At 36.1% G+C, this 21,654-nt stretch overlaps 1 protein-coding gene and 1 long non-coding RNA gene across 3 annotated transcripts in view; one reads left to right on the top strand and one right to left on the bottom strand.

The window, feature by feature from the left end:
* Window positions 1-2,370: 2,370 nt before the first annotated feature.
* The window catches only part of ercc6 (excision repair cross-complementation group 6), a 35,615-nt gene continuing 16,331 nt past the window's right edge, over window positions 2,371-21,654 (bottom strand). For both annotated transcript variants that reach the window (XM_087279515.1, XM_087279514.1), the window contains exons 9-20: window positions 19,428-19,598; window positions 18,278-18,454; window positions 13,903-14,019; window positions 13,606-13,701; window positions 11,547-11,765; window positions 11,026-11,136; window positions 10,823-10,942; window positions 8,723-8,817; window positions 8,142-8,287; window positions 5,899-6,562; window positions 3,541-3,619; window positions 2,371-3,457 (exon numbers count right to left, since the gene is read on the bottom strand). In XM_087279515.1, the coding sequence (XP_087135641.1) occupies window positions 3,032-3,457; window positions 3,541-3,619; window positions 5,899-6,562; window positions 8,142-8,287; window positions 8,723-8,817; window positions 10,823-10,942; window positions 11,026-11,136; window positions 11,547-11,765; window positions 13,606-13,701; window positions 13,903-14,019; window positions 18,278-18,454; window positions 19,428-19,598 (2,421 nt within the window). In that variant the 3' untranslated portion in view covers window positions 2,371-3,031. The remainder of the gene's footprint in view (window positions 3,458-3,540; window positions 3,620-5,898; window positions 6,563-8,141; window positions 8,288-8,722; window positions 8,818-10,822; window positions 10,943-11,025; window positions 11,137-11,546; window positions 11,766-13,605; window positions 13,702-13,902; window positions 14,020-18,277; window positions 18,455-19,427; window positions 19,599-21,654) is intronic.
* LOC141377025 (uncharacterized) lies at window positions 15,172-18,464 on the top strand. Its single transcript, XR_015506104.1, has 3 exons — window positions 15,172-15,926; window positions 16,243-16,670; window positions 16,713-18,464. It is a non-coding gene; the product is annotated as an uncharacterized LOC141377025 (long non-coding RNA).

Below are 21,654 nucleotides of genomic sequence, written 5' to 3'. Positions count from 1 at the left end.
GTTTACAGCATGACAACACTCGCCTTTATAATCTCCCACGTAATTGCAATTAATCAGATTTGGGTTTTCAAGTCGTTTGGATAGGTTCTCCGGATCGCGCACGTGGTGGTAAACGTCAAAACCCTCCGAGGCGTTCGAGCTACTCCAAAAGTGTAACTTTATCTCGATGCATGCATGCTATTCCCAAAACACAAACACGCGGGCACAAGCGCGATGCACTTTTACACAGTTGCTTTTTATATTAAAAATCTAGATGACTGTTTTTGAATTTAAAATTGGCTGTCAGACCAGTAATTGCTCATTATATGGGTTAGGGGTCCACTTTATACGAGAATCCACTGGCTGCGCGCTCGCAGGTCCAAATTTTGATTTTGTTCACAGCAAGGGGTCCGAGGATTTATTTCCCACTCTCGCGTAAATGATATGCAGCGGGACCCTTTCAATTACTTTTAAAACGCACGCGGGACGCCGCGCGCAGACACCGCCGCTCCTCTGCTGCTGGAAATGAGGCTCCGAGTAGCAGCTGAAATTTTGAAGTGCGGGACGGTATTGGATGAAATCACATAAACTGCAAAAAAGCAAGTGTAATGGTGCATAATTGGTTCTCTAATAGCATTACACAAGGATAATAGCCTGTTATGGCCCCCTGCACTATTAAGTGCTTCCCTGGCGTAGAACGTTTATGATATTAAGAGGGGAATATAATGATATTTTAGTTATTAAATGCGTGTAATTAATTTATGCACCGCTGAAAATAAAGTTGGTATTATGATCTCGTCAAAATGCATCGGAAACTGGGGGACGAGCTCTGTGTAACTTCCTGACATTTGTATTATTGTTCTGAACGGAGATATATTTAGACAGATCCAAGCTTTAGATTGGCTGATTTCTGCGGGGAGAGACGAGAGGGAGTGTTGCAGTAGTATATGTGCTTGCTCAAATGAATGTCATAAAGCGCTCGAGTCCTAAAAGCGCACGTGCGACGGAATAATTGCTGTTTTTCTCAGAAACTTTCAGTACCACGGCCAGCGACCGGAAAATGCTCGTGCACGAATACGTCCAACGTAAAAAAAAATCTTTTGTATTAATACGCTACAAATGAATAATTAAAAATATATTTATTTTTTGATCCTTTTTATTTACAACAAACAAACAAAACGTTTAAAGTGAGGTTGGAAATCGAGTGCTTGCACAGGGTTTCTACAAGTTTCATCGTCTTTTTAAGTCCCTTTTTTAAGACCATCAAGATTGAAATTTAAGACTTAAAGGGCTAAACGTTCTGGATTGTTTTAAATGGCCTAGCATAATTTTTTTATTCACTTTCTCTGTTTAAAAAAACAAACAAAAACAAATTCTAGTTATTTCTAAGCCACATATTTTAAATAAAATTTCAATAACATTTAATTCTGGAAGGGCATCCACTGCGTAAAAACTTGCTGAATAAGTTGGCGGTTCATTCCGCTGTGGTGACCCCGGATTAATAAAGGGACTAAGCCGACAAGAAAATGAATAAATGAATTTCAAAACAATCAGACCCTAGTTTTATACATACTAATAAAAAAACTCTTAAAAAAAACTTCAATAAACTAAATGTGTGCACAACAAACTGGCATAATATTAATTATTAATAGAGTTTTATGAAAGTGTTTTTGAGATATATTGTCGATGTTTGAATGTGTGTTGTATTGATTACATAAACAAAGGAAAATTAATGTTTAAAATGATTTAAGATATACAAGACAATTCAGTGAAAAGTCTGTGAATGTAAGACTTTTTAAAGCATAAAATTTAGACATTAAGACATTTTAAGACTTTTTTTTTTAGTTCCAACAGGCACCCTGTACATATAAAGCTTTCAAATATTATTTTCACAAAACTTGTAAAAGAAAAATTTTTTTGGTTAGTAAAGAATATTTCAGTAATCTAAATTACTTTTTTTACTTACATATTTTTGTGCACATAGAAAATTTATAAATAATCTTTATTTATAATAATAATATATATATATATATATATATATATATATATATATAGTTATTGAAATGCATTTTAAATATAGTTCCTTAAAATATTCATTTACTGTAGTTTGACAAGAAAAGCAGACAAAAGCAATAACTAAAAATGTGATATATTTGTGAAAATGTTTTTATTGCTTATGTTCTAACTCACACTGACAAACAAACAATATAGGACACACAGCAATTTGACGCAGTAACTTACAATGAACCCTGGTCCCTGAGAGCCCAAGGCACTGTGATTAATGTGCAACACAAAAATCATGTTTTTTTTTTTAAGGTAGTTCATCTTCCTGCTCATCATCCAGTGATGTATTCAATTTCCTAGATCATATTAATGAAACATACTAAGGAGTTGTTGTAAAGGATGATGTTTATTGTGTAACTTTTAATGAATACATTTAATTGTTCAAATGTACACAGTATTCCCCAAACAGCAGAGCTGGCTGCTTCGCACATCGCAATTACATTAAATCTCATTTGTTCTAAGTGAACAAATAGTAAGTGGAAGTTGAGGTAGATACTCTCAAGACATTAAATAATCTCATTTCAGATTTTAAATTCAAAACCATGGCAAATATCATGTAAACAAACTGGCACAAAGCACCGTTATAGGGTGAAAGCCCTACATAAATGTACATTTTCCATTATTGCCAAAAAAACAACAGTATTACAATATTATTCTAACAGTATTGTAATATATCTGGTCTCGCCAAAAGTACCCAAATAACACATTTACAAGTTCAAGTAATTTCCAGGAATTGTACAAAAACAAACAAAAGAGCAGCAAACAAAAAAAGGAAGACAACATGCATTTCTTTCATACAATATGAACATTTTACAACAGTTGGGCCAGTACAAACCTTTTTTGTACCTTTTCACAGCCAGCGGAGTTCTGGAAAGTTTATTGAAATGAACTGCATTTAACATTTTTGCACTAAATCACCTGCATTCCCAAGGGTGAGGTATACATTCTGATTGGAGTGTCTCGGTTAATAGCTTTTAATATGCTCCGTTTACCTGTAGTCAGCTTTAAGCTTCCACATCCCTTCCTTCCCAGGAAGCCTATGGAACTCACAGATATTATTCAGCAGTTCTCTGAACACTGGCATCTGTGTGGAAGTGAGCCTGGGAGTGAAATACTCCAGGATCTCCTTTGTGCTGGCCTGGCCGTCCACCTGAGCCTGGAAGGCCACAAAGTTCCTCAGGTCCACCAGAAGCTCGTCGTGTTCTGTAGGAGCTGCATTCACGGCAACAGACTGCGTACTTTCCTCTTCTTCATCCTCTTGACTCTGGGGTTTTTTGAGGTGGTTTCTAGCCCTCATTCGAGCGAGGAGAGAAGATGAGGAGAGAGATCCAGATTCATCCTCCGCTCCTTCACCGCTGAAGTGAGCAGCAGATCCTGGCTTCTTTACCACGGACTTCTTTACAATCTCTGCATCCTGTATTTAAAAAAAGAGAGCGTTTAATAACGGTTTATTATTCTTCAGGGGTTTGACAGGATATTGTTTCCATATAGATGTACCTTGCATTTCTCTGCTGATTTTGTCATTGTCCCAGAGGATTGAGAAAGAAGGGAGTTTTTCTTCTGGCCAAACCTTTTTCTAAGAAGAAAACAGATGTTTAAACAGTTGCACATTACTATTAATAAACTGTAGTGTTACTGTAGTTATAAACTAATTACTTCTAAAATCAGGAATTGCAGAATCTGCTTTCAAAATAAAATTTGATAAAATAATACAGAATGTCATAAATTTTGGATGAAAAAGAAATTAAAAAGAGTACTGTACACCTTAATACAAACTTGAAATATTGAATATTAATACTCAAATATAAAAAAAGTCTACACAATCTACACTTTTTCTTTTAAGTATTGTTTATTACACTGAAAGTTTCAAGGCTCTATTTTAACGATCTAGGAGCAAAGCCTAACGCTCAAGGCACAAAACCATTAAGGGCGTGTCTGAATCCACATTTGCTATCTTAAGGGCTCTGCTTATTCTCTTAATGAGTTATGGGTGTGTTCTGAGCATAACGTGCATTAAACTAATCAGAATCTCATCTCCCATTCCCTTTAAAAGCCAGTTGCGACGCATTTGCTATTTACATGGCGACTTTATAAGTGGAAAAACTAAATGGAAAATTCAGTTTCGTTAGCGAGAAAACAGTTAACCTGAGAATCTGCAGCGCAAGGATAAAAAATGAGCGTCCTCCATTCGGCCTCTTTATTTTCTCTTTCTCTTTACTTTTACTCCTTTACTTTCGTGGATAAGGAAACAGTGTTGTAAGCACTCAGCTGAAGACATTCATTAGCCTACATATTTAATATTGTTTGTTAAGCGCAAAGTTTTGTTTCAAAACTATTTCTAAAATCAGTTCTAATTTCCAGCAAGTTAACAAATTAATAATAAAGAAGTGTTGTCAAAAACTTTAAAGTTATATCCAAAACACGCATCCTTTTATGCCCCATATGGTGATGCATAGATCTCCAAAACCCGACAGGTGGACAAATCTAAACTTGTTTTTATTAAAACAAACATAAAAATGCATATAATAAATAATACTAATAATAACATTATATAAATGCAAATTGTCATGAATAAACTGAAAAAAGCTCCTGGACATGAAAAGGCATAGAGGTACATGGCTTCCGCTACATTCATTCTTCCATGGCTTTGCGCCACGCCAAAATTCATCCCGCCACGCCTACATTACAGCTTCTCATTCAAAAATTTTTATTTTTTTAATAGCGGGTGATAATCGCACCACAACGTATTAAAGGGTAAGTGAATTATAGCAGCGCAAACTTTTCTGTAACCGTAGTAAGTGCTGTGCGTCTTTTGTTTAACCCTTTAAGGTGACTGGCTGACTGACTAACTGGCTGACAGGTGCATGATGTGTGAGGCCAGCAAACATGACGTATAGCCGTTTCACTTTACTTCAGGACACATTAATGCTACTCTGTAGGTCTATTAGAGACATTCATAAACATTTCTAGCAAATCTAATAAATGCTAGAGACATACTTGTTACCTAAACCAATAAATCGCACTCAGCAGCGTTTGTTTGAGAGCGCACAAGAAGATCTGCGCTCTCATGTATTGGCTTAAATTTGAGGTGGCGTGCAAGAAGTTTTGTGCACGAGCAGAGGAAATCCGCAGGTAAGCACAGAGATTTCCATGCTCGTACATGTAGGTTATTACATAAATGCAATCTCGACTTCTAATACTGCGCTCACGACATTTGTCATTGAAATAACGCCACAGGTATTTGGTAGATCTGTGTAAATCCACAGATCCACAGCTAGAAAAAATCCTAGAGAAAACACTGAGGTAGTGTTTTTTTATATTAAATAATAATTTTTGTAAAATTTTAATCTTTTATTTTTTTCATATGTAAAGATATTTGTGTATTGCTAAACATTCTGTATGAGTTAAGCATTTGAACCTGCATAGGCGCATAACTAACGTGCTCTGCCCTGGACTTTAGACCAGCTTTTACTTGGTCAATGCCACGGTCTGTTTAGTTTATCAGAAAAGCAAAGCGCCAACAATGCGCCCTAACATGCCTCTATTTTAGACCAGCACACCCATGAGTTCACAAAGAGGCACAAATGGATTTGCTAGTTAATCAACGTGGAGCAAAATCTAAAAAAATTACGGTTGTGCTGGTCTGAAAATAGCAACAAATCGCGTCATACACATCTTGTGCCTTATTGCACAGGATGTATGATAGGGCCCATGAATTTAATTTCTAGAGCTGTTCTGAGTGACTTTCTGAGCATTTTAGCGAAAAAAATCTGAATTTGTGGAAAATAATAGCACAGATATAAGGCCCTACAATTTATAATTCACTTCAGCTAAATTAAATCAAAGTAAGCGTACTTGACTGGAGCTGGTGTTGCTGTTGTAGACCCTCGTGAGTAAGGCAGTCTGCATCTTTGTCTGGAGACCTTCAGAGCTCTCAGGGCATCCTTGGCAACTCTATTAGCCTCTGCTTCCACCAGCACATAGTCCGGGTTCGATGCCTCCATGATGGTGTCGTGCTTCATGACGCTGTGTATGCCGGATTTTTTAAAGAGCTTGGCTAGCACATAATCGTCACTCCTTTTCTCATTTTTCCTCTCATCCTCTTTTTCCTCATCTTCCTCTTTCTTGTACCTCCGTTTCTTCACAAGGTGAGAAATCCGAGCGCCCTCAAACCTGGCATCCTCGGAATGCTTGCGCTTTTTATGCTTGCGCTTGTGTCCGTCCGAAGGTATCGTGTCCTTTTCTGGTGTTTCACAGTGCTTCTTCTTTTCTCTGTGTTTTTGAGGGCTGTTCATTGAAGATAGAGCTTTACTAGTGCTGCTCGTAAGGCCATTTGCATTGGAACGAGATTCAAGTTTATTGTTTGGTGACTCAGAAGTGTTGTTGTTTGGGAGACCATTGACTGAGGTAGTGTTTCTGTTTCCTGAATCTGTGGAATGAGACAGTGATGGTCTTGTGGTTCCCTGAGAAGGACTCGAGGTTTTATGTCGTTTTGGAACTTGCACATCTGACCCTGTGCCTATAAAACAAAAGAAATAAAAAAATATAAATGAATATTACACTGTAAAAAATGCATGGTTCCATACAATTCATTCGTTGTCTTAACACAATTCAATTAAGGTAACTTAACACTTTTAACAAATTTATGTGGATTGAAAATAAAAAAAATTAAGTTGTCCCAATAAAATCTCAAGAATTGTGTTGTTTCAGCTAATTTTAAATAAGTAGCAATAAGTAGTAACAAGTAAAACAATATATATTTTTGAGTGTAATTAATCATAAAAGACTATAATTAATAATAAATTAACTTTTTGTCACTAGAATAGTAAATTTAGACAATACCATTTTCAACCAAACAGTTTTTAAAAATACGTTTTGGCACCACAACATGTGGAGGCCTTTACCGCCACTCAATAAAAGAAGTGCAAAGAGTAAATTTGACTTTTTTTATTTCACAGCTTTGTTTTTTCTCTCTCTCACAATTCAGTTCAATTCAATTCAATTCAATTCAATTCAATTCAATTCAATTCAATTCAAGTTTAATTGTATAGCACTTTTAACAATAATTATTGTTAGAAAAGGTGCACATCATTGCATTACAATACAAATCAGAAAAGTTAAGGACTAAACATAAAACAATTAAGCTATCCCCCCAAAAAACCTCAATTTCGTTGTTTCAGCTAATTTTAAATAAGTAGTTTGAACAAGCAACAAAAACAATTTTTGTGTGTAGAGAAAACCTTATTTTCTCACTACTGTCTGTTTATATCACAATTATATATATATATTACATATATATTACATATATATTATTATATATATTACAATTCTGACTTTATAACACACAGAAATTTAAAAATTATATTTCTAAAAAAATCCACCTTTAACAGTAGATAATGTAAAAAAGTTATGCCTTTAATGCTCTAAAAGTACAATCTTAGAACATTTTTTTCAGACAGATTATCAATAAATCGTTTTACAGTTAAAGTCAGAATTATTAGCTTCTCTTTGAATCTTTTTCTTTTTCAAATATTTCCCAAATGATGCGTAACAGAGCAAGAAAATTTTTACAGTATGTCTGATAATATTTTTTTTTTTGTCTAGAGAAATTTTTTATTGTTTTGTTATGGTTAGAATAAAAGCAGTTTAATTTTTTTAGAACCATTTTAAGAAAAAGATTATTAGCCCCTTTATGCTTAATTTTTTTCGATGGTCTACAGAACAAACATCCTTATACAATAACTTGCCTAATTACCCTAACCTGCCTAGTTAACCTAATTAACCTAGTTACGCCTTTAAATGTCACTTTAAACTGTATAGAAGTGTCTTGAAAACATCTAGTCAAATATTATTTAGTCATTATGGCAAAGATAAAATAAATCAATGATTAGAAATAAGTTGTTCAACCTATTATGTTTACAAATGTGTTGAAAAAATCTCTCCGTTAAACAGAAATTGGGGAAAATATAATAATAATAATTCTGAATTCAACTGTATATCTACACTGCCTGAGTTCAGTGCATCTTTTCTTTGTGACATCAGCCACATGAACAGAGTTATTCTTGCACAGAAAATACGTCAACACATCCACAAATTACCTGCAAATATTGCACTGGTTTCTGTTCCCTGGGAGCCGTCAGGACTGCTCAGTGTGAAAAGTTCATAAATGTCATTAGACTTGAAAAAGCGCCTCTGCTTAGGATCCTTTAGCACGCGGTTGGTGAGAAACTGTTTGAAGATTTGTCTATGGAAAGAGACAAGAAACACTGTATTGCTTTTTTGTTTTAATCGTCATTATTATACACCCTAGTCCCACATTTCCTGAATTATTTCCTTCATAGCCTAAACACTGCCACAATCTCACCCGGCTGGATGCTTTATCTTCTTAACAAATGCATAGTGTGTCTCAAGTTAGTTTGAAATTGCAAAATTAATATGCCAACAATCCCGCTCCTCACAGTCTTTTAAAATTCCCACTGCCTCCTTACAAATAACCCCAAAGTCTACGACAGCCTTTAGCGACCAATTAGCATATTTCTGTTGATATCTAATTAAAAAAATAATGCATTTCAATTACTGTCTATTGACCACCTGCAGACAGAAGTAGGACATTATGGATTGTAATAGTCCTCCGCACCATTACCAGCTCCATCCAAACGCCCAATCTGAGGAAACTAACCTGTGGTAAATTTTCTCCTCAATGGTTCCAGCTGTTAGAAGCCTGTAAACCGTCACCTGCTGCTTCTGCCCAATCCTCCAGGCACGCTCACGAGCCTACAGGAAGAGGTCAACAGTTCAATCAATACACATCCGCACTGCATGCTACAAACTCATCATATACTGCTGTAGTTTCAGCAGTGACTAGGCATGGGGCGATAACAGTTTTTAAAGGTATACCGCCATTTGGAAAGTCAAGGTTTTAAAACCGACAAAATTATCTGTCAGTTATACTCCTATGGTTTATTTAAGATGTTTTTTTTTTTTGCGTTTTTTAATTTTTATTTTTATTTTTTAGGACAACAGTATCTCCAGCAAAAAAGATATCCAAACATGCCATTTTAAATTGTAAACAAATCAGTGTTTTTGAAACTAATGAAGACAGCTGAAGTGTTGGATTCATTTGAATTATTTAGCCTGACATGTTTACTGTTCCAAAATATTTGAAATATTTCTCTAAATAAAATATAGTGTCCAAAATTGCCTACTACTCAGTTTGTACTGCATTTGAACTTGAATTTACTACTCGACCGTTTCTACGTTCTATACAGTATGAATGTGAGTAGTATGCATGGAGCTCGGACATACTACAGATGCCATTCTGTCATCATCACGTGACATACCCGCTTCACTTCCATTCATGAATTCTTTTGCGGTGCATTATGGGATAGTGTAGCATCGGATACACACTTCATAATCTCACTAGAAGTAGTAGGTCATCCAGGAACTTCTCGCATACTCCTTTTCAAATTCTATAAATTTGGACATACTACTCAGCTTGCTAACTGTTTTTAGCATACTATGTAGTATGGAAGTACACGATTTCAGACACAGCCCTTGTGTTCAAAGCACTGTAAACCCAGACATTTAAAAAGATTGCATTTTAGAGCAGTAATCACAATACCAAGAAACTGTGATTTATTTATTAAATCAAATCAAATCACTTTTATTGTCACATCATCAGCAGCACGTGTACTATGATGAGTGAAAAGCTTAGGTGCTGGCTCCAGACAGTGCAAAATACAACAACATACTCCCAAAAGACAAGACAATATACAGTTGGCAATGTTGACAGTAATACGTATAAGACAGTGAATAGGTGTACATAGTTTTTTGGTGGTAAATTGTTGTAGGCAGTATTGTTTTAAGTACGGATTGGTTATAGTGCAGCGCATGCTACATGTTTATGGTATGCAGTGAGGGGTTATCATACGGTTAGAATCCTATACCGACTCATGCCTAGCAGTGACGATTACATTTACATCTGGATGAGCCCCAAATACTCATTTTGTGTTTGATTTGAACTAAATCATTGTTGACTTTATTCCTGGAAGGCTGTTTGCAGAGTGCACTCTTGAAGTAATGCCATGTCCTCCTATTATAAGGCTTCAAATAAAGAATCTGTTTCTGATCTTAATATTGCAGTTAGCGGTGTGTTTTATATTTTAATATGTGGCTAAGTTCACAGATAAAGCACTTGATTAAGCTGTTTTCTTGTTGTCATTTACCATTTATTTGTTTGAGGAAGATCTGGCAACCCTCAGTCGTTTCTAGCACTGTGCATACAGACACTTTGATACATGTTTAAATGCATTATTAAAAGCCAGTATGGATCCATATACAATGCATAGAATTCCTGTAAATGTGATTGTTGACACTTGATTTATACAAACATTTATTTGGTTGTATTAGGAAGCAAAATGTGGTTGTCACTCTTACTTAAAGGGTTAGTTCACATCAAAATTAAAATGACCAAAACATTTATTTTCCTTGATGTGGTTTTAAACTATTATGAGTTTCCTTCTTCTGCTGAACACAAAAGAAGATATTTTGAAGAATGCTGGCTGCTGGGACCCATCAACTTCCATAGTATAGAAAAAATAATACTATGGAAGGCAATGAGTGCCACCAACCAGCAATTTTCAAAGCATCGTCCCTTGTTTTCCACAAAAAAAAAGAAACTCAAATAGGTTTTAAACAAGTGAAGGCTGAGTAAATAATGACAGAATTCTGAATCTAAAATGAAGCACTAAAAAAAGTAAAGTTTTTCTGCAGTGTGTACCTGTGTGTCTGTACTGGGATTCCAGTCGGGATCATAGATCACAACCCTATTTGCTCCAGTCAGATTCACCCCCAAACCTCCAACTCTTGTTGTCAAAATGAAGACGAAGATGTCTTTGTTCTGTTAAGGCAAAAAACACAATGATTTAAAAGTTTCAAAACCACAACAAAGTACACAAAAACACTCCGCAACCTTTTGTTTACCTGGTTAAACTGAGCGATGAGAGGCTGCCTGGAGGCAATAGTGGTAGTGCCGTCCATTTTGAGATAGGAGAAGCCATTCTCTTTCACGAACACCTCCAAGATCTCCAGCATCTGTGTGTGTGGGAGAAAGGGTTTGAGACAGAGCATTGAGAACAGGATTAGTGCTAATAGGATTAAGTGAGATTAATATTACATGTACAGAAGTACCAACTGTGTGGGTTTTAGTTTCTCTCTGAAGCCAAATCTCATTTCTATTGAACAAAGACAGCTGGGTCCTGACAGACACCCTACAATGCAATAAGATCTCCTAATGAATTCTATTAGAGGGCAAAATGACATAATAACTTTATTGGTCCTTTAGTGGTGCTGCTGGAGATGGTGAGAGTGCAGCTTATCCATCAATACTGTGGGTTCATTCGCGCGTCTTTACTTCAACAGTGGCTTGATGGATTTGCTTATGCGAAATGTCGAGCAAGCGCGTTGTTGCAAACTTTTTGTCTGTCTTTCGTTTTGTCACTGACCTGTCTGGATTGGGTGAAAAGCAAGACTCGGTGACCCTGTTTGTGCCACAGGCGCAGCAGTGACTCCACCACAATCATCTTTCCAGAGCGTTTCCAGTAACCGAAGTGCTCCTCCTCGGTCAGCTGATCGTGAGGGATTCCTCGCAGCAAACGCGGCCCGCCAGTGAACAGATCCGGGTGGTTGCAGATCTTCCTCAGAGCTATGAGGCCTGAGAAGACCTACAGTAGAGAAACAGGGTGGGGAATGGAGATTAATACACCGGATGGGCATGTTAATACATTTAATGGAGAAAGAAAACCAAAGCTCTCTTTCCATGTAAGGAATAGGAAACACAGATCTTAATATTAATAAACTTGGTTAATTTAATGAAGGTAATTGACCAGTGCAAAGTAAAGTCTCTTCCTTGAAGTAAATGCAGCGGTCTTTGCATTATATATGTGGCTTAATGGAGTTTGTGACCACATAAGAGGGGTTTGTAAACTGCTCTGCAACCCACAGCTTTTGCATCCACAAAACACATTTGGAACATTGTGATGAATTGGTTGTAGACAGAGCTTTTCCTTGCTATGACACTTAAAGAGATTCAGTATACTGATTTTAGTTTTAAAGGGCACCTATTTTACCCCCTTTTTCAAGATTTAAGAGAAGTCTATTGTGTCTCCGGAGTAGGTCTGTAAAGTTTCAACTCAAAACACCCATCAGATTATTTATTATACCTTTCAGATTATAGAAATTTTCTGCTCTGAACACAATGTATTTCCTAATGCTAGTTCTCTATGTCCACCGTTCCCATGTGCCTCTCAGAGTGTGCTTCAATCTCCGGCTGCGTCCGATAAACAGCACAGTGACATACATGAAGGAAGCAGATCTTACATATATTTTACAGCATCAATGCTGTATTGTAATTCAAATGCAATCAGTTAAACAAACTTTGACATTCATTTAGTTGCTCAAGCATAAAACGAGACAAAAAGCCGTTTGCTCGCATGTGCCCATCACAACCGGCAGGCTAGCGCAGAAGCTTCATTGATAATACTGGGGTAAAATAAATCCTCATATTATAAAGACATGGCGGGGGAAAATGTAATTTAATGAAGTGCTTCTTGTACAATCTGGGACCCACTTATTGGATATCGGATATCACTCAGCCAGTGGAGATCGCTGATTTCTAAAGAAAACAGACCTTAAACGCGCCGATTTTGCATTGCCACACAATTCACCGGAAATGATTAACCCAGGTTACTGGCAAATTAAAAGTCCTATTAGCATGCTTTGGCATATACCCTATTGTACACACTTGCGGCTGTGGTGATAAAGACAGTAAAATTGCCGTAATTCATGACAAACATGCACTGTTTTAAAAACGTTTTAAACTTGTAAAACTCATTCTTGATCACATTTGATGATAATTGATGATCACAGAGAGCTGAACAGATCTTTTAATCCCAGTTGCTTTGCACACATCCTGTCTTGTTGATATGATTGTACGCGTTACTAAGGAGACATATTAATTGGTGGCTGTCAATCAATTCGGTGGGCGGGGAAACCGCAATCCTACGTCATGTTGTAGCAGGCCTCAAAATGGGAGGGATTTGGATCCTATTTTAAAGGCAACCAGGCTTGGCAACATTTGTCAGTTCAACCGATTCTAAAATTACTAGTAAAGAAAACACATCTGTGTATATACATCCAAAATCTGACATTTTGGCACATGTCACTGTCAGTACATGTAAATCACTACTATTTATGGTTGTTTTTCTGTTTTGTTAAAATCCTAAAAGTTATATTTAAATGACATTTTTAAATTATGTGATTTAAATGATCTTTTAAAGTGAACTAATGATCCCACAACAGGAAATGTGCATTTCAACACACTCTATGCAAAACCAAGAGGCTCTTTCTATACGCTTTCAAACATGTATGGGAACACATGTAGATAGAGGATGTAACAGCTTTTAAGTGGGCTGAATAATGAATAAGGCTTTTTTCACATGGTGAAGAACAGAAGATCTTCAATTTTGATCAATCACATTGGTGTTTTACACATCAATCCATTACCTGCATATCTCCATTCAGAATCTGATAAACCTCTTTGGAGTCGAGAAAAGTCTGGTAAACTTGCCGCTGATCTTCTGTTAATCTGCAGAACAGGACCTGTTTGGATAATAAAATATTATAGGCTGCAATTGATGTTTTACTGGAAAACAACATGTCTTTCAGTGTTTAAATGCAGCCTTCTTTTGAAACTATTTTCAGACAAAAAAGTGCCAATTATTTAGTCTTTGAACTTCAATTACTAAATGCAATTAATGCAAGTCATTCATGAAGTATGGATTCATGTTATAATTAACATACCTGTTCATTTTTGTCAGGTAAAGAAAGATTTGCTTTCACATCAGCCTTCATCCTTCTCAGCAGATAAGGGTTAATCGTGTCGCGAAGAACACAAGCACATTTATATGCTGTCTGGACCTGAAGATTGTAAACAAATCCATTCAGTTCATTTGTGACAAATCAATAACAACATATTTCCAATGTTAATAATGTTATGAAGGTAATGATAGGTCATGCAAAACAGTTATTTTTTAAATCAAAAATCATTTGAAATGTATTAATTTATGCAAACATTCTGAGCAGAATAACCATATTTAACATTGAAAATTAATCTCTGCCATTTTACTCGTTTTTTTCCTTTTACAGTATTTATATAATGAAAATTTATATATATATATATATATATATATATATATATATATATATATATATATATAAAAATTAAATTTTACCACTAAAGCTGAATTTATTTCAATCAAAATACTTTAAAAGAAAAATAAAAACCTAACAGAGCCCAAACCTTAAGCAGCACTACAAACACCCCAAAGTCTATTTACATTTTTGGACAATTAACAAGCCAGGACTTCAATACACTTTGTGAAAGGCAAACAAATGAGTGTGTCCTGAGGCATGTCAACAGCCGCTTGTTCTCTTTCTCTCCTCCTATCAGCAGATTGACACATTAAAGATTCATAAGAGTGCTTCTGGACTCCAGAGGGGGCTGCACTCTGTTATCAATAATGTTCTCCTGATCCAGCGTTAGGCCAAATGCCATTTAGCTGTAATTTAAAGGGGTTCGCAGATCAAAAGAAAGCCTGCAGTAGAACCACAGCACTGCAGGGCATACAATGAACCCGGATTAGGGCCCATTTGAGAAGAGAAAAGGAGAGGGGGAGGAGGGGTTGGTCAGACTTGTGAATAAGTGATACAGCATATCTTTCAGTAATGGAGTTGGCTGTAAAACAGTGCAGATTTCCTGTTTCTGGAATTTTTAGCTGTCATTATTTAATTAGAAAGTTTTTCAAACGTTTTAAACACAGTTTCAACCATCCCTGGTTTTTATTTCAATAGAGCTGGAATTAACAAAATAAGTAATTACATTTAATTAACGGGAATAAGCCTATTGGACAGATTTAACTGACTTCTTTAATTGAATTATTTTCTTTTATTTAAAGGTGCAGTAGGTGATTGTCTTCAGAAACATTTTTGTTGTGCTGGTTGAAAGTCTCTTCACATTCCAATAGTAATGTTTAAAATAAATTATCTAAATGTATTTATATGTATTTTTATATTCAGGGTAAGGCATAAAACAATGTTCATCCAATTAAATATCGTCAGGCCGACAATTCCTATAACTCTGATATGTAGCCCAAACTGTCTGTCAACAAATGTAGATTTGTACATCTGCACATCTCTTCACACAGATCCGCCTGTTGCACATGCACGCGCGCCGTGTTCACAACACGTGCACATGAGAGAGATGAGCGGGGTAAAAACAAATGCTGAATCAAAACTTTTTCAAACCCTGAATCAATATTGGAGTAAGTTTAGTCCCCTAGAGAAAGGATGGCAGCTAAACTATTTCTTTTGACAAGTAATGTTATGTTTTAAAACTATTTTAGTCAAGCAAAGCTGATGTAGATTTTGTTGTTTTACAAATAGGTTATATGCACGGACGTGTTGTTCAACCTCTGAAATCATCTGGCGAAAGATTGATGTGACTATTTTCAGTTTCATAAGGGACCTTTTTACACCATCGATATTGTAGATTTTTATTTAGTTTAACAACAAAACATCAGTAAATAGCGCTATTCCGCCTAGCCTGCTTTACTGAGGTGAAGTTGGTTTTATATTCACATAATATTGGTTCAATGCTGGCAGCGAGCTCTCTGAAACTCTCACATGTTTACTCGCAGAAGCTAAGCAGGGCTGCACCTGGTCAGTACCTGGATGGGAGACCACATGGGAAAGCTAGACTGCTGTCGGAAGTGGTGCTAGTGAGGCCAGCAGGGGGCACTGCGATCTGTGTGGGTCTTAACACCCCAGTATTGACCTTATTCTAAAATGCGGAAGTGCGCCTGTTTTCGCGATTGTCTTAGAACTTCCGATTCAATCGCCTATGGGAGAAATGACTAGGAATAATAAACGGCAGAAAATGGCCAAACTACTTGCTCAACAAACAAATGTTTGCATGACTACACAGACCAAGTAGCATAATATAATAAGAAAATATTAAATTGCAACATCAAGCAGCGTAACGAGCAGTTGTTAACTTCAAAAAATGAATGGAAGTGAATGTGACCGGAAGTCGCGAGACAAAAAGATTCAAATGGCAGCGCCCACTCGACAGCTGAGAATAAGGTGAATAGTGAAAGTGACTCTGTACTGCTCTATGGCTCCTCGGCTATGGAACTCATTTCCACTAGATCTTAGGAGCAGTGATAGTCTTCACACTTTTAAATCACGTCTAAAGACCCATCTTTTTAAGCAGGCTTTTATTTAACAATTTTTTTATCATGTTTTTATTATGTTCTTTTATGTTCGCTATTGTGTTTTAACTTGTTTGGTCAATAATTGTTTTTAGTAATGTTTAATTTGTTTAGCATGTCTGCTGATGCTTATTGTAAGGCGACCTTGGGTGTCTAGAAAGGCGCCATTTACAAATAAAATGAATTATTATTATTATTTAGTGAGCGCCTTCTTTCGGTTGAGATGTTTAAAACTGAACTGAGATGAAACTGAGGTCCTGACTCACTGTGGTTGTGAAAAATGCCAGGATGTCTTTCCAAGTGTTAAGTTGCGGCTAAAAGGGTATCCGCTGCATAAAACAGGTGGTGGATAAGTTGGCGGTTCATTCAGCTGTGGCCACCCCGGATTAATAAAGGGACTAAGCCAAAAAGAAAATGAATGAATAATATTGGTTCATTTTTGCACAATAACAACCTGTGATGCACTCCCTATATTGTTTACCATGCTTTCCTGAATATTCGGTCTGAAACAGCATGTAAGTATGGCTTAGTGATAGCCGCCGGCCAGCCACTAAGCATAAGGTAATCCCTTTGGGACAAAAAATATGAAATATAGGCCATTGTAACACAACTGAAAACGTGCTAGATATAATACAGTTTTCACTCGGAATTGTGGTATTATAAAGTTTTCTAACTGGCAAATGACATGAATTAGTGGGTTGTCTGCTGTGTTCGTGTTTTAGGAGGCATGGCTTTGGACAGCAGGGGAGGGACTGTTTTTCAAAGAACGATGGCAGATCACCAACTGTACCTTTAAGTTTATTGACTTTATAAATCATGATTGCTCAAAACCGGTCAAAGTTTACGAAGTCTACATATTCACTTGAAGTCTCTTAAAAGTTTAAAAATGAACATAAACTTAAGAAAGTGATCAATGTTTCATGTTGCAGTGGTATGTCAACTGTCATGTGCACATTTTTGAAGGGTTTCGTGACATTTTCTACTAACTATTCAGATTCCAAATAATATTTTGCATTTCTTCTTGGGTTAATACTTATGTTGAAAGTTGTGTTTGAATTAATGTGAGGTCACAAAATCTACATACTTTAATTTTATAAGCAAAAATTTCTTAAAATACCTTAATCATTTATATAATGTAATTCACCTGGATTACTTTTTGCAATCCTTACATTTTTAATGTCCATAATTAAATTATAAAAAAAATATTTTTGGACATTTTTAACATCCATAATTAAATTATTAAAAAAAAAGATTTTTAAAGTTTACTTAGAATATGCCATCACCACAGACACACATGAGAAAGTGATTTAATTATACATTATAATACAAACATATTTATCCATGTGTGTTTGTGTGTGTGTGTGTGTGTGTGTGTGTGTATTTGTGGTGCAAAGAAATGCATACTGCATAAAGTACTATGTAAATTCTAATTGCAAGTTTGTAAAGTCTTTTCTCATTTCTTAAATGAATATTCACTAAAATCAAATTTATGAAGGTATGAGGCCAGTCAGCAGGACTTTGCAGACAGCTGGGAAAGCAGAGAGTGCCATGAGTCAGGGGTTAGCTATCTACAACCATTTAATAACATTAATAATTAGTAAAGGTTTTTATTATTGGCAAAGGAAACATCAATAGCCTTTTAAAGCAGTTCGGAAATGAAATCCATAAAGTAAGTGTGCTATTAAAAAGGTTTCCTAATAATGGCACATCCAGATTCCATTCAGCATGCCGCCATCACTATGCTGTTAGAAGGGTTTTATATGCCTTTGAATTAATACAGGCACTTTCATCTCTTGTGTAATATAGTGTGTGTTCTGCATTCAATATGCTATTATATTTGATATAAATTATAGCTTTATATATATGTGTATATAAGAGAATTATTATAAGAGCTCTGGCTGCTTCACCTGCACTGGAGATGCATTAGCGTATCCTCCCATGGTGATGGGCACAGAAAACTGCTCCATGAAGACAGGCAGAGTCCCCAGCTTCCCTGGAAACACAAAGTCAAAAAGCGACCACAGCTCTTTCAGGTTGTTCTGCATGGGTGAACCAGAGAGGATAAAACGGTGGGGTGTCCGGAACTGTGAACAGGAAAAAAAAAAATAAATCAGTGACATAATTTATGAGTTGATCAAGCGATCAAAATAGTTTTAGAAGCTTACCTGCACAAGAATATAAAGCCCCCTTTTACGATGGATTTGGTTTTAAATCTCCATTAGCTTCAGTTTATTCAATACCAAATCAAAGTGTTGCAAAATTTCCAATTGATTTTTTTAATATAGCGATCGATAGGACTGGAGCTCATATAACTCGCTGCAGACTGAGCATAAGGATCATTTCTTAACGGTCTACTTGATGTACTAGATGTAAAAATTTATGCTTTGCGAGACCCATGAGTCTTTATTCAACAGCCTAACTGTACACTGTAAAAACCGTTTAGTTGACTTTACTTATAAAAAAGTGAGTAAACCCATTGTTTTTAAAATGAATAGTTGACTTAAGTTAAAAAATTCATTCATTAATACATTTTCTTTAAGTCCATAAATGCCTTATTTATCAAGGGTTGCCACAACAGAGTGAACCACCAACTATTCTAGCATATGTTTTATGCAGCTGGTGCCCTTCCAGCCCCAACCCATTATTGGACACACCCTTACTTACTTACATTCACACACACACATACAGTATGGCCAATTTTTTTGTTTACAAATCTTTGGACAGTGGGAGAAACCGGAGCACCCGGAGGAACCCACGTGAACACGGGGAGAACATGAAAACTCCACACAGAAATGTCACCTTGGACTTAAACCAGTAGCCTTCTAGCTGTGAGACGACAGGGCTAACCACTGAGCCACCATGCCGCCAAGTTTAAAAATTATTACGGAAAAGAAGTGTGCATAATTATAAAAATTAAGTTTAGTCAACTTAAGTTTAAAACAGGTGTATTCACGTCCTCAAGCAAAAAAAACTTGTACATTTTAAGGCAAGCCACTTTTAAGTAAATAACTGCTTTTTACAGAGTAAAAAAAGAATAGAAGGAAAAGAAATGATCACCTGCTTGCATGCTGTAGTGACCCCAGCATTTGGGTTCCTTATCTTGTGGCCCTCATCCAGGATGACATAATGCCAGTCGTATCTCTGGATGTAATCTTGCATAATGCGTATGTATGAGTAGGAGGTGATGAGGATGCCGTGACTGGCCACAATTTCTGGAATGAGCTTCTCCTGATAATAAGGAAAACAAAGTGAATTAAAACATTCGTACAACTCAAAAGTGACTTTATGAATGGATCGATAAATTATTGACTTACTCCATTTTTTCAAAAACAGATTCATTCATATTTACAACTTTAGGGTGCAAACCTTCTACACTGGTCTTGTTTTAATTTATTTTTGTTAAAGGTGCTGCATCTAAGTTTTTCACTCTTCTAAAGCATAAAAATACCATAATATGTTTTCAGAAATTTAAGAAACATGCCAAGTGATCATTCTTCTGAAAATCAATGCTTAAGTTTTTCCGCTTTGAAAATGTGTTTTCCGTGCCGAAATGCTGTCTTTGTTTTGGTTCTTTACCCGTCCACTGCCAATCTAGCCAATTATATTTCAGCACCCCGGGTTGCCTTGATGGAAAACTGGGTATTTTATTCATTCATTCAGAAAGGCTCTAAAAGCATGCACTCTTTACCGAAATGCGACCTCCGTTGGACTCTGAAATGAGACGCAGATTCAGTGTTCCACATGAGGTTTTTAATTAGCAAATAATATAAATATTACAAATGTAAACATTAGGTGAGCAAGTTATATTGTAACCCTGTGTCCTAACATTATGCTCCATGATGAGATTTGCAGTGATAAGCAATTTGGCTCCTTGCACCAAAGGAAACACAATAGAAATTTAAACACAGCTATTCAGAAGCACAGAATATGCACTCACTTACGAAATGGTAAGTTTAATCCATATTAAACTCTTTAACATTATTAAGTGTACATGCTGAATCAATGATGTGTTGGTTTGCATTGAGTCACAGTTCTAAAGTTTAATTTCAAACGGTTTATTTTAATTTTCAAGATCTGAGGTAAACTACCTGCTGCTGCTTTCAGTATTATGGCAATAGATGTCGTGTAAAATGGCATTGAGACTCAAACTGTGAGCATTTAACACTGAACAAAGCAGATGACAAGTACCTGAGGTGATCATTAGCGGTGTTTCCACTATCGCACCTAAAGCGAGTGAGCCAGGGCGAGCCAAGGCCAGTCGCGTTTCCACTGTCATTTCCGGGGCCTAATCGGGCCAAATCGGGGCTGTCTTGGGGCCAGCAACCGGCCTTTTTTGGCCCGCCGAATACCTTGGGCCAAAGAGGGCCAACTGGGGCTTCAGGGCGGAGTGAAAGGAGAGGCGGAGTGCGGACAAAGTTTTCCGATCGCAAACAAGTATGCGCCAAACAAATAAATACATAAGGGAAAGAAAACATCTAGCCTTATAGGTTGGGGTATTTTTGCGTATGATCGCCCTTATGCTTCCCTTTTAAATGCAAGGCTGTTGCATAAAATAATAAAGTTTTAATTTATAAGTGACTTTTCTATGCTGCTTCCTCCTTGATGTTTCAATAACGGATAATAATCTTTACACCATATTAAAGACACAGCAGATAGTAAAGGTTTTCAAGAGTTTTTGTCAAGTTTAAAAGGTGTGTTTGTGCACGTTTAGATGCCTGTATGTGTGTGTAAGACCGAGGGAAAGTGCAGCTCCCTTCACAGCTCTGTTAATGCCGCGCGGCTTTTTTCTTTTTGAAAATACACAATAATGCACATGATGAATACAACAGAAAGACATAAAACTGTACAAATTTCATGTCCACTTTGACCAGGCTCAAAACAGTGTCATATCTTGATAAAATAGCCTAAGCTTTATTGAAATAATTAAAATAATTACAAATATCGAATATAATAAAATCACATTAAATAAATAAACCAATATAAAACTAACAAAAGCTAAACCAATTTAGGTATATACAATAGCCTACATAAATCAAACTGTTTTAAAGCCATAAACTTTCATTTTACAAAGGCCTATCTGAAAAAAAAAAGATTTTAGATATTTTCTAAAAACAATAAACACAGAAGAAGGTTTAAAATATTATTTATTAAGTATTTTGATAAGATGATATTAATCAAATCGTGCAAACAGAGCATTTTTTGGGTGAGTGAAAGCAGAAACTAGGCAACCTTTTTTTCTGTAGGCTAGGCTATCTTTTTTTTCTTAAATACATAAAGAGCTTTA

This window comes from Danio rerio, chromosome 13 (genome assembly GCF_052040795.2).
Source record: "Danio rerio strain M-AB ecotype USA chromosome 13, GRCz13ab, whole genome shotgun sequence".
Lineage (NCBI taxonomy): Eukaryota > Metazoa > Chordata > Actinopteri > Cypriniformes > Danionidae > Danio > Danio rerio.
The sequence above is the reverse complement of the archived record's forward strand: the minus strand, read 5'-3'. Positions and strand labels throughout refer to the sequence as shown.